We start from the raw sequence: 13,183 nt of genomic DNA on the forward strand, positions 1-13,183 counted from the left end.
TATTTTTTTTCTTCATGAGTTCCTTTAAAATTCATCTTTAGTAGTTTGGATGTCCTACATTATTTTATTCTTCTAAGGAGCCATTAAAATTTTTATGTATTTAAATATTTTATTTTATCAAAGTCTTGAGCTAACTGGTAGAGAAACTCTTCCCCAAATAAGTCAAGAATCTTGACTTGCTTTCACTTCCATTTTTCCTGCCTTCTAATTCTTATATTGTGATCATTTGGCTCTCCATTCCAAATTGCTATAAAATAATGGAATAATAAATTTAACTGCCTCTTTTTGGGGGTCTTTTTGTGCTATGTTATTGGGAACCCCCTTAAGTTTCCAACCCACTGCTTTGTTCTTTTCTATCCCTTCTACTACACAGCCCATATCCTGGGGTTCTTGTTTGAATGATCAAAAATTTAAATCCATAAAATGCTAGCCATTCTATTTCATGGAAACTATTTCTGAATCTCTCTAATGACAACAATCTTGCTCGTTCTAAAATCTTCTGTTTGCTTCAGTATTACATCCTCTGGTATTAGTTTATCTTTTCAAGATTTTATTATTTATTTGAGAGAAAGAGAGAGAGAGAGAGAGAGCACGAGCGCACACAAGCAAGGAGGGGTGGCTAGAGGGAGAAGCAGGCTCCCTGCTGAGCAGGGAGCTGGATGTGGGGCTCGATCCCAGGACCCTGGGACCATGACCTGAGCTGAAGGCAGATGCTTAATCCTCTGAGCCACCCAGGCGCCCCAGTTATTATTTGATAGCAGTTGGTGCCTCCCTGTTCTGGGGTTGGTGCTCCTCAATTAGTGATTCTTGGCGTTCTGCTCATCATCTGCTGTTCTACTGCCTGTGCCTGCTTCTGGGGAGTGGGGAGTGGGCAGCACTCTGAGGAGGGGTGTGAAGTGAATTCAGTATGAGACATATGGGCTTTGGAGCCAGACAGACCTGGTAACATACCCAGCTCCACTGCTTACCAGCTGTGTGATGCTGGGCAAGTCTCTGAGACCTGGTTCCTCCACTTGGAATAATGACCTCCCTTCAAAGAGGCTGTGCGGATTAAATTCAACAGCACATGAATACAGGCCATTAAAGCCTCAGGATGGCAGTAAATGGTACTTGTTTTTTGTCAGTTATGTAGGAGAAATTTTTTCATTCTTTAGCCTTTGATTAAATGTGATCAATTTAATGGTCCCAACACTACTTTCATTAAGAAGCTTCCCCAAATCATCCCAGGGAAAAGCAATTCAGTCCTTTATTTCTTAGTTTAAGCTTTTGTGTGGTTACTGGTATATCAGGTACATCTTTCCTTTACAGGGATACAGACTCATCACAAATTAAGTGAGGGCCCCATATCAATGGACTCATTTTGGCAGAAATTAAATCACAGGCAGCCCTGTCTGGTGTGCACATGAATGGGTTGGGAGGGGGGGTTTATAATTTACTAAGATATATTCTAATGGACACTGGTATTAATATCATATTGATATCAATACCTTAAATGATGCCCTATGGCAAAGTTGTTGATGTGTCTCCTTGGAAAATCATCCCTCATTCCCAAACTCTTTCACGTTCTGGAATCAGGTCAGTTCTTCAGAACTGCTGCCCAAAAGCAAGGGTAGAACTGACCAGAGAGGTAAACTTTTTCAGATGGTTTTGTAGGAGGAACAAAGAATGGAACGGCATTTATTTAATGTCTCATCTAGACAAATACTAGAGTTCTTTGAAAGATCCCGACTTTCACCTAGAATACAGTTTCAGCCCTTCACTCTCCGTAAGCCATCATTTAGGACTTTCTTCCTTCTTGCATATTTACAAAAGCCAACTCCAAAGCCTCCTCTTTCAGCATCAGAAAGTTGTTTACAGACAGGTTTTCAGTGTCAACAAGTAAAGTCTGAGTTGTCCAGAGACAATCTTTCCACCCTTGCCCTTGAACTTTATACACTGTGAGTAAGACTTAACTTTGCGATGGGATGACCGCCCAAGTTCCAATGGCCTCCCCTCCACATGCCATTAAGCTTGTGACGTATGTGCTAAGTTGGCTTCTCTGAGACCCAGGCCCAGGGGCTCAGCTTTAGCTTGTTTGTGCAGACAGAGTACAACCAAGTGAAGCCGTTACATTTTCCAGGCCAATTCTCATCAAGCTGTGTGAGAGGTTATATCCTCACTTGAAACAGGAACCTTCTCTAAGAAGCAAAGGTTTGCTTCACGTAGGCGGTCTGGCCCACAGAAGCCAATGCCCTCTGCTGCAGTCCAGGGTCATTTCTTGGCCACATGCACGTGTGGTTAGACAGCCTCTGGTATTAGCGGGGATGGCCTTCCTCATTCCTAAGTCAGGAGAAATGAAGGAGCAGATCCACAAGGGCACAGAAGTGATCACCCAGACAGAAGGCTTAACTTACCAACTGCCACAGAAAATGACTGTGGTGTAGTACTTCCTACTTCGGTCACACTGCCCAGATATCAATCTGCAGTATACTCTGGAGAAGGTGTAGAGACTGCTTACCTTTGCCTATTTGTATAAGAGCTAGGCACAGAGAGCAGAGAACCAGATCCTGCCTCCACTGAACACTTAGAACTAATGACCTTTCCCTCTGTCTAGAATGTTCTCCCCCTCATGTGTTCTTCTGGTAAACTACTACATATCCTCTTAAGCCCTGACTCAAAGAGTCTGCATTTCCTGTACACTTCCCAGGGTGGGATTTGCACCCTGGGATGTCCCCGGGTCTGGGACCGCCTTTGTTCCACGGTATTGCAATTATGTTTTTTTCGAGATTGCTCTCCTGAAAGACTGACTTTCTGGTGCTGTGTGACATATTCCTCTTATCAGAGCCTGGCACATAACAGGTCTTTTTTCTACTGTGTTTGCAGAAGAAACCCAGAATGATTAATGATTTGTAATGATTTTATCTTACATGGACCAAAGAAGTCTGTCGTTCCTCCCTCTCGCTCACTCTTTCTTTCATAGTTATTTTGACTTGGCTTCCATATTCACAGTGGCTTGCCCACAATTTTGCTGTGCAGTGGGAAGTCCAGGTGTCTCCACAGAGTGCCATACAACCCTGATGGGTGGGAGACAATGGAAATGAACAGTCTTTCCTCAGACCACACTATGGCTCTGTTTCTAAACAGAACATCGGCAGGGTGGAGTGGCCTGGGACATTTGCTGTAGGGAAAGATCATGAACCATGGCTGGGAGTATGAAGTGGTCACACTTCCTCAGGCTCCCTGGAACAATCTCTTCCATGCAAGCAACGGCACTATCTGCTCACAGGAAGCTGGACCTTAAGAAACCCTCCGGGAAAAAAAACAAAAAAACAAAAAAACAAGAGTCTTGGGTGCAACCCAAGAGGTCTATCCTGCCCAGGGACCACAGCTACAGCCTCTGTGAGGCATCTGAATCAATTCTGAGCCAGCAGTTGGAAAATTCTGCCACCGGCTCAGGGCCGTAGATGGGGTGATGGCCCAGGGCCTGTGGGGACAGCATGCCCACCCTTAGAATTCTATATGGACGATGACCACAGGCAAAACAGATGCGAAGGGCACTGTGAGAGTGAGAGAAACAATCTGAGGGGCCCACGGGGTGTGGGAAGGGATGACAGATGGCCCCTCTCAACACCTGTTAGCTGCCCTGGGGCTTCAGCTGGCTGAACAGGTAGCTGGCTGCTCTGTAGCCTGTCCACGACTGGGGGCTGACGGCGCTGAGCATGGGGTGGGGAGGGAATGCCATCAGGCAGTAGGGTCATCATCTGGTGGAGTACAGGCCACAAGGACTGGTTTCTCCCAAAAGGAGTAAGTCCAACTGGCACCAAGTCACCCAAATCTCCTGAAGGAAAGCCCTGCTCCATTCTAAGTCCCAGAAGGCCAAAGTGAGGAGCCATACTTGCTCCAGGGAGCATTCTCGGCCTCTGCTGAAGAAGCGAAGGGTTGAGGCTGGGAACTAAGCTGAGCTGAAGGACGCACTCACTCTCAGCCCTGTGGGCTTTAGGGCAGAGGGCGTGCTGCCGACTGCCTTGAGACAAGTACCTGGGGACCCTTGTCTCAGCTGTGCATGGCAGCACCTGTCGGCTTTATACCTGCAATCATGGTACTCTAGTCTTCACTACCTGCTTGGGGATATTTGCCAGCGAGCTGGATTTCACGTGCTGCGAAAATGCCCAAAGCCTCTGACCAAGGGTTGGTGTATCCAACTGAATGTTTGGCCATTCTTGAAAATTCCGTTACAGACTTTGTAAGAATTCTAAATACGGTCTTGAAAATCCAAAGGGTTTGCTTCTGAGAACGAAAACCATGGAATGAAGCCAGCCAACACCACTCGGGTTTTTGAGGATCTGCTCAGCTAGACTCACAGTCATGCAGTTCTGCAAATCTTCACTTCCAATGCCTCCCAAGCAAGCCAGCTATTTATAAATGTGTGCCAAAGTCCGTTCTGGTGGCTTTTCCTTGGGAGAAAAGGGTTTATAGTTGGTTCTGAGATACCCTCAGAAACTGAGTGACTTAAATTTCTTGTTTGGGTCAACAAATAATTTTGTCTGTGAGGAAAAAATTCTGCATACAACACCACAGATGTTTCTGTGAACAACTCTCAGAGCATGCTCAGGAGAAAAACATCGCCGGACGCTGGGGAATAGGTACCCTGGTTGGTACGACTAATAATATTTAAGAGGGTAGACAGGAGCACCCCTAGCCTTATGCTAAGCTCAAACCATGGTATGCCACTGGTATAGAATGCTGGGGCTTTTCTTCTTCAGGTTCAGCAAAGCTCACAGACACGGGCACTTCAAGGAGGAGGAACGGAATATTGTGAGGGATGGTAATGATGGAGTGGGCAACGCAGGAGAGGTCCAGGTTTTCAGGCCCAGAATGACAGCGATGCCAAAACCCTGCTATCACCTTCACCTAAAGCTTTCTGCACCTCCTGTGGGCAGCATTCTCTTCAAACGCAGGCTCAGATGTGTGATGGGCTGTGGGCCTCACTGCCCCGATTTTTAAGCTATCAGTGGAGAGACCGCCCCTTGGTCTGGCTGGCTGTCCCTCATGTGCTCATATGAAGAGCAATGATTTCATGATTCTCTCATCGTGACTGCATGTATTCTCCTTGTGCGGTGACCCACTTGAGCTTCCTGCACCAGTCCTGCCCAGCAGGGGTCACCCTCACACCCAGCTGCTAGAGACTGCAAAGCACTCTGAGTCACTCTTTTTTTTTTTTTAAACTTTTTTAAAAAAGAGATTTTACTTACTTATTTGAGAGAGAGAGAGAGCATAGGCAGAATGAAGGGCAGAGGGAGAAGCAGACTCCCCACTGTTCAGGAAGCCCAAGCCTGGGGCTTGATCCCAGGACCCTGAGATGATAACCTGAAGCCAAAGGCAGATGCTTAACCCCCTGAGCCACCCAGGCATCCCACTCTGAGGTACTTCTTTAACGATATCAAACTATTCCTGAATTCATGCAGACCAAGTAAACATGTCTGTTTTATACTGCAGATTTTTTCTTTCAGCCCACAAATATTTCCTGAGCATATACTACGTGCCAAGCATTGTACTAGGGTCTGGAGATACAGTTGTGAGCAGAGAGAAACCCCTGTCCTTTTACTGTAGGGGCCCAGGAGGAGACATGAAAATACACGGAATGTCAGCTGGTGACGAAGGAGATGGTGATTTCTGAACAGCAAAGGGGCACGAGGAGTGTTGGGACTGAGGCCAGGCAGAGAGGGTGTCCCTGGGAAGCTCCGATTTGAAGGAGGTGAGAGAGGAGGTCATGTGGCTCTCTGAGGGCAAGGTGTCTGAGTAGAGGGAAGATCGAGGACAAGTTCTGGAGGTGGGAGAGTGTCTACTGTGCTCTAGGACCAGCAAGGGACAGCATGGCAGGGGTAGAAAGAGGGGGGAAGAAGAAGGAAATATGGTCAGACTGTGTCGGGAACAGACTATGGGGCCAGCTAGGGTGCTGGAAGAATCTGGGGGGCAGGGAAGCCACTGAAAGGGTCTGAACTGTGGACTGACATGACCTAACTTGCATTTTGGGAGGCTTGTGCTGCCACTGGGCCAGGAACAGACTGCAGGGAGCCAGGACGGAAGCAGGGACACCGGGGAGGGGCTCCTGCAATAACTGAGGGCAGGTGATGTCACACAGGGTGGGGTGCTGGCAGCGGACATGGAAAGAGTGGTAATGTTCTGATTTGTTGTGAAGGCGGAGACATTAGGGCTGCCGGTGGATCAGATGTGAGATGCGGGAAGAGAGGCATCAAAGATGACCCAAGTAACTTTGACCTGAGTAACTGGAAAGACTGAGAAGGCATTTGCTAAGACAGGGAAAGCTGTGGGAGAAGCAGGTTGGGAAGGGTACGACTGAGAGTTCTCTTTTAGATAACATGGAGATTTCTCAGGCATCTGGGTAGAGATGGCCTGAAGGTTGCTGACTATCAAAGTCTGGGTTTCATGGGAGAGATCTGTGCAGGAGAGGAATATCCCATGTCATCAGTACACACTGAATATAAAGCCATAAGCCTGGGTGAGATCTCAGAGACTGAGTGCAGACAAAAGATGAGCCTGAACCCTGTTGATGTTGGGGAGATGAGGAGAATAAACAGTGAGAAAGGAAGAACCAAGGGAATGTGATGTCATGGAAGCCAGGAGAATGTTTCAAGGAGGTAGGTGGGAATGATCACACATTAGTAGTCAAGACTCCGCTTAAGACAAAATCTACAGTGGACTTAGGATTGACTAGAACTGCACATTCAGGATACAGATGGGAGTTTCAATCTATATTATACTTCCATCTTATGAACTAGGCCTTCATCCTCTAAGACTGAGTGACCCTTTGAAAATCTTCATGTATATGATGGGTCTTCCACTCAGAAAAAGACAATCAGACACCCTTAAGGTTGCCGGGAGCCCCCAGTGCCAGAAGAGTCTACCCCAGAAGCCATGTTCATAACCAACCCTTCCCCGTCCACAGAGAGGTCATCAACCAAACTGTCTCAGAGCAAAAATTCAGGTGTTGAGTGTCTCTGGGCTTCTCCAGGTATATTTCTAAAGGTTGGAATGAGTCGAACTTTCTGGGTCCTTAGGCTAGTATGTACAGAATGTGAATGGGCTGGCTCTGGTCTGAAAGCAACAGCCACGACAAGCAAGAACTCACCACCATCTCCTGCACATGGAACATCTCTGCCCCTCCAGGTGATAGCCGATTGGGGAAAGCGATGCTGACAGATGACCCAGGAAGGGTGCTTGGCCCAGTGTTATAGACCTGTGGGTGAGAGACACACATAGCATATTTTAGTAGAGATATAGACCTTCATTTCATGGAATGCAGTAGGTACTCCCACAGACTGTAGGATTTAGGATCTCGAAGGTCATGACTTCAAGTGTACTAAAATATCGAATAATGGCAGACTTTAATGAAACAGAAATCCTTCCAATACGCATCTGAAACTCCCAAACTTTCAAATTACCTTATTCCCTTTCATCACGTTTTTGCCTTCTTCCTGCTAAAAACTGCATTTCTTTTTACGTACCTAGGAATTACTCATAGACTATTACACTTGGTGGGAATATAGACATCATGTGGTCCAGTGGTTCTCAACCTTTAGCATGCATCAGGGTGACCAGATGGGCTTGTTAAAATGTATACTGGGGGAGGGTCATGCCTAGAGTTTCTGAAGTGGATCTGGTGGGGGGAGGGCATGAGGGAATTTAAGGACATGCATTTCTAGTAAATGTTCCCAGGAGATGCTGATGCTACTGGCTCAGGAACTGTACTTTGAGAAGCTCTGATCTGGCCCAAGCCCTGCCTTTTACAGTTTGAGGTAACTGAGAAGACAAAGTGGACTGTCCCCAAGCCAAATGGTGTAATTTACAGAAAGGGTTGCTCTTACCATACGATCCAGATGATGGGTTTCCACGTAATTTACAGCTAATCCCTTGCTAATCCTGTTTGAGGACCTCTGTGCATTTCTTTTCTGCCCCAGGGTTTGGTCCTGTAAAACTTTACCTTCTCATCCCCACACAGTCCTCCCTGTTTTCTGTCTCCAGAGGCCCATCATCTCCTGAGAAATGAGAGGAAAGATGGCAGCCACAAAGAGAAAGATAAGGGAAAAGAGATAAAGCAAAAGTTGAGCACGAAACTCAAGGAAGAAATGGGATATAAAGAAGAATTAAAAAGATGGGTAGATGTGTAGAGACAGAGAGTAGATTGGGGGTTGCCTGGGCCTGGAGTAGGGGAAATACAGCAGGCAGGAGAATGGCTTTCAAAGATATCTGTGTCCCCAAATCCATGGACCCTGCGAATATGCTACGTGGCAAGGGAGAACTAAGGTAGCTAATCAATAGCCCTTAAAATGAAGAGATTATCTTGGGTGATTTAGGTGGGTGTAATGTCATCACAAGGGTCCTTATACGGGGAGGAAGGAGACTGTCAGAATCAGGGATGTGGCCTGTGGGAAAGATGTAGCTGACCATTGTTGGCTCTGAAGATGAAGGGGACCCTGAGTTAAGAGTGCAGTAGCCCGGAGAAGAAGCTGGAAGGGGTAAAACAGATTCTCCTCCAGCAGCTCCAGAAAGGAACCCAGCCCTGCTGACAACCTGATTTTAGCCCAGGAAGACCTATGTTAGACTTCTGACCTCTAGAACCCTACAATAATACATTTCTATTGTTTTTAGCCACTGAGTTAATGGTCATTTCTTATAGCAGTAGGAGGAAACTAACATAGGGATTGACTGCTGAAGGACATGGATTTCCTTTTTTGGGGTGAGGGAAATATTCTAAAATTAGATTATGGTGATGGTTGCACAATTCTATAAACACACTAGAAGTCACTGAAATGTATGCTTTAAATGGGTGAGCTTCAAGGTAGGTAAATGAGATCCCAATAAAGACGTTATTGTTTAAAAAAACATGGGTAGAAGGAAAAGAGAGAAGAAGCAGGATGCTTGCTCTGTGCCCTGGGGCCTAGAGAGAAAAATCAGGCATTCAGGGGTCTATGATATTGGGGTCAACAGGGAAGAGCCAGGAGGTGAATGGAAATCTAGCCAGGTCTTCACACACAACAGAACATGTAAGGATCTAGGCTCCAGCCAGCTCTTCCCTAGAAAAGTGTGTGTTCATTTTTTGCAATAGCTGGTTTTGCTTCAAAGCACAAAAACACGATGGAGTGGAAGTGTCCTGCCATCTCTTGATTTGAAAAGAACAAAATTCACCAAAGACAACAGCCCTAAGACACAAGAAAAGGAAGTAATATCTAGCCACAACTGAAATAACTAATTGGAAGTGGAACACGAGAGCACAGAATTGCAAAGAAAACTACTGACACGTCTGGGAAATCCCAATGAAAAAGGAAATTGGGGGGGGGGGGTAGAGAAGAGAGTGGGTTGGCTTTGCACACTTTCATGTACTACAGCCAGATGGGCAAGAGGGCCTGTGCTGCCATATTCATTTATTCTTAACACATGCCTCAACATCTGATTCTTCGCAAATGTTCTTGAGTGGCAGCTGTATTATTTTTCATTGTTCTTTTTCAGGTGAGAAAAGTGATGGACTCTTGATGAAAAAAAAAAAGCTATCAGTGGTCAATACAACATCATGTACTGTTTCTGTTAAGAAAACTTTGACGGGATATGGGAACCAGGCCCAAGACTAGTATTTCTGCCTTTCTCCCATCGGTGTCTGCGGTGAAGTCTTTAAACCATCACATAGCTTGTTGAATAACAGCTTTTAAAAGACAGAAAAATCACTGTATATGGGAAGTCCTGTGCTCTTTGTCAGGAGTGATGCTATCAGAATAAGGCCGTAGAGGAGAGTTTTTATCTACTTCCTGATCCCATGCTCTCCCACTATCACCATCCACCTGGCCCATGGCCTTTCTGCATGACAGTCAAAATAATGACAACTGTATCAGAAAATGAATCACCAGGAGATTCTCAAGGGAATGGTCAGCTTTGCTGACCCAGGAGGATCTCCTTCCCATCAACGACACAAGCTATCCATCTTTGGACCCAGCGGACTCTCTTAATCCTCAACGGAATGCTGTGTACTTCCTCAAGCAAACTGGTAATCAAGAGGTTTATCTAAGTGGCATGGCTGTCACTCATCCCCCCCCCCCCCCTCCAATATTCTCAAGTCTGTATCCTAGGTCAGGTCAGATGGGAAGAAAGCTCTTTGCTTCAATACTAAACTTTAAGTTTCCCATAAAGATGCCTTCAGAGAAACACAACTTAACCATATGCCCTCAAGATCGATCTTTCTATCTTCCTTTCTTTTCTCCCTTCCTTCTCTCCTTCCTCCTTCCTCCTCCCTTCCTCTCTCCCTTTCTTTTCCTTTATTTTCCGTCCTTCCCTTCCCTTCCCTTATCACCAGAGGGTGATAAGAATTTTCCATCTCTGGTATACCTCGGACTTGCTCTTGTCCTAACACCTGTATCCTCTTCATTACACAGTGTGTGTCCTTTGAATCCTTCTGAATCATCTTCTGGACTGTATCTTTTGTTGTAAGATACCTCAAAAACTCCAAGAGTGGGTAAGTAATTAAAATTAAAGTGATTTAAATGAAATCACTCCAACTGGTCTTTATCTGTTTCCTATCCACTTGCAAAAAGCAATGGGGAAAAAAAGAAACTACTTCTGAACAGCAGATTAGAAACACAGAGGTCCTGCTCACGGAGTCACTGTGAGGTCTCAAAAGCAGGTCTAACCCTACCTTCCCCTTTTCTCTGGAAACGGAGCATAGGGGGTAACAGCAGGGGCTTAGCTGGTCAGGAGGCACCTCCTCGCTGAGCTGGGGACATGTGTTCCCCAATCATGGTTTCAGAGGTCTCTTGCCGGGGGGAACACTTTAGAGAGGGAGAGGTTGTTTGTGAGAGCCCACAAATGTTTTGCTGCCTCCTTCTCTGGACCCACACCCCATGATTATGTCTCACCCCCTCCATCCACCTAGGAGTGGCCATAGGGAAAGAAAATAGTCATTATTGTCCAAAGTCAATGCCAGACCATGGAACCATCTTCTCCATGGGGAAGAATGGGGAAGAGGCAGGGGCAGCTCTGGGAGCTGGAACAGAGAGACACTGGATGTAGGTCAAGGTGAACCATGGGTGAGCAAGGCCCATCTCCTTCACATCATCAATAGCTCCTGGCAGTGTGCTTGGCTACACCAGTGGAGCCTGGATCCAGTTCTTGTCAGCTGTGGACAAGGGACTGGATGAGGCTGAGGTCCTTCTAGCTTAACAGGCAAAGATGCTCAGGTTGAACAGTGTAGGCCTGAGAATTTCTATTTCACAGCAGGGCTCAGCCAACTATGGCCAACAGGCCATCCCTGGCCTACCGGTTGTTTTTTGCATGGTCCGCAAGCTAAGAATGGTTTCACATTTTTAAATAGTTGGAGAAATATTTAAAACTAGGGTAACATTTCATGACATGTGAGGATAATATAAAAATCCCCAATTCAGTGCCCATTACTTCAGCTTTGCTTATGCACTGCCTCTGGCTGCTTTGGCACTCTCATAGCATAGCTGAAGAGTTGCTACAGACATTATATGGCCCACCAAGCCTGAAATGCACACAGGCCCTTTACAGAAAATGTCTGCCCACCCAGTCCAAAGAAAGAAGAGGGTTTTTTGGGATGTCCATGGTCCACATGGAGTGGACCTGCTGAAAATGATGCCTGTGTGACTGCGGAGGGCCAGCCATGGCTCTGTGAGGGAGGAGTGTGCTGCTTCCCATGGGGGGGCGTATGTATTCTCACATCCCTTGGCTACTGGGAGACTGCACTTCCAAATGCCCGTCTATCTACGTGAAGAGTGGGGTCCAGGCGGAGTCAGCATGGAGAGCCCCAGGAGGAAGAGGACTCAGCAAGTATCTGGGACTGTCCAGTCCATAAGGTGAATAGGATGGAGAACTGAAGGGGGTCCTTTGGGGCCATCAGGGTGGGGACATTGGCCAGAGGCCTTCTTGGGGAAAATAGGTGTTTATCATGAAGTTTTCCTTCCAAGAGCTGAGAAGGAGAGGGATCTACATAACAGAGTAGCAGACAGGGAAGGGATTAATTTTGTATGCTTACAGAAAACACATACACACACATACACTACACTCCAGCCAAGCAGGCTGGAACAAGTTTCTCCTGGAAAGAGCCTGGTTCTTGAGCTGCCCTTCAGGAGAAGACCTATCCCCACAGGCCCTTCCATTGCTGCCAGTTCCAGAGACGGTCTCCCGGGTTGGGTACCTGAAGGGTGATGTTGAGGGGCTGGAAATGACACTCCAGGTCATCTAGCTGAATGAAGTTAGATGCGTCCACAGACTCGCCATACACAAAGGAGGTTGGAGACATGATTCTGAAAGAGGAAAGCATTTAATCCATCATCTAAACTTCGGTCAGGCAACCCATGGTCACTGCTGTCCTGAGAACCGAACATCTGTCTCTATTTAATCCAGTAACTTGTTCCCTCCACCGTCTTCACCAAACCCTTCCCTTCTGGAATTGTTACTTCTCTGTCCTATACATGGACATAGCCAGAGCTATGTTTTCTAAACGGAAGTTTCCAGGAATATCGTCTCATCTTAGGTTAAAACAATAAGCCACATATACAAGTATGTACTGGGATTACATTTCTAAAATGAGGAAAAAGACAATGGTAGCTTCGATTTTAAGTGTTTTTTTGTTTTTTTTTTTTAAACTGGATGACAGAATTATACATGTTGTGTTTTATCATTTGAAAAAGACTTTGTGGACCGAGGAAGATCATGGCAAGTTTTTAAGAAATACATATAAATGAATTATATATTTAGCATCCTAAGCCCCACACTGTGATAAATTCATTAAAAAACATTTAAGTTTGTCAGACTACTAAAACCATTAAAAATTCAGCATTAAAAGTTGGATCTGTTCAATGATAGCATTTTCCTTCACAATTCAAACAGTGGCTGCTTAAGATGTGATTAAGAACTTAAGCTCAGTGTACAGCGATGCTTTCAACACTGTCTATACGAACAAGCCCAAGATGGGACCAAGCTTGGACTCCAGAAGCTGTTCCCTTGCCCAGATACAGTCATGTAAGATTTTCGGTACCAAGTCTGAATGGATAGCAATTCATCTACTTTCAACTTAAAGGCATTATTTTAGACACATAGTGAATTCCCAGTTGTTATCAAATGGCAAGAATGGTTCGTTTAAACCAGCCTTATTTTATGTCCTGGAAAGATCAGAGGT

The 13,183-nt window shown here is 45.8% G+C and overlaps 1 protein-coding gene across 4 annotated transcripts in view; it reads right to left on the reverse strand.

Annotated features, from left to right (window-relative positions):
* The window catches only part of ITGA9 (integrin subunit alpha 9), a 326,717-nt gene that overhangs the window by 54,906 nt on the left and 258,628 nt on the right, over positions 1–13,183 (reverse strand). For all 4 annotated transcript variants that reach the window (XM_059390569.1, XM_059390567.1, XM_059390568.1 and 1 more), the window contains 2 exons: positions 12,200–12,308; positions 7,130–7,237 (listed from right to left, as the gene is read on the reverse strand). In XM_059390569.1, the coding sequence (XP_059246552.1) occupies positions 7,130–7,237; positions 12,200–12,308 (217 nt within the window). The remainder of the gene's footprint in view (positions 1–7,129; positions 7,238–12,199; positions 12,309–13,183) is intronic.

This window comes from Mustela nigripes, chromosome 2 (genome assembly GCF_022355385.1).
Source record: "Mustela nigripes isolate SB6536 chromosome 2, MUSNIG.SB6536, whole genome shotgun sequence".
In the NCBI taxonomy this organism is placed as follows: domain Eukaryota; kingdom Metazoa; phylum Chordata; class Mammalia; order Carnivora; family Mustelidae; genus Mustela; species Mustela nigripes.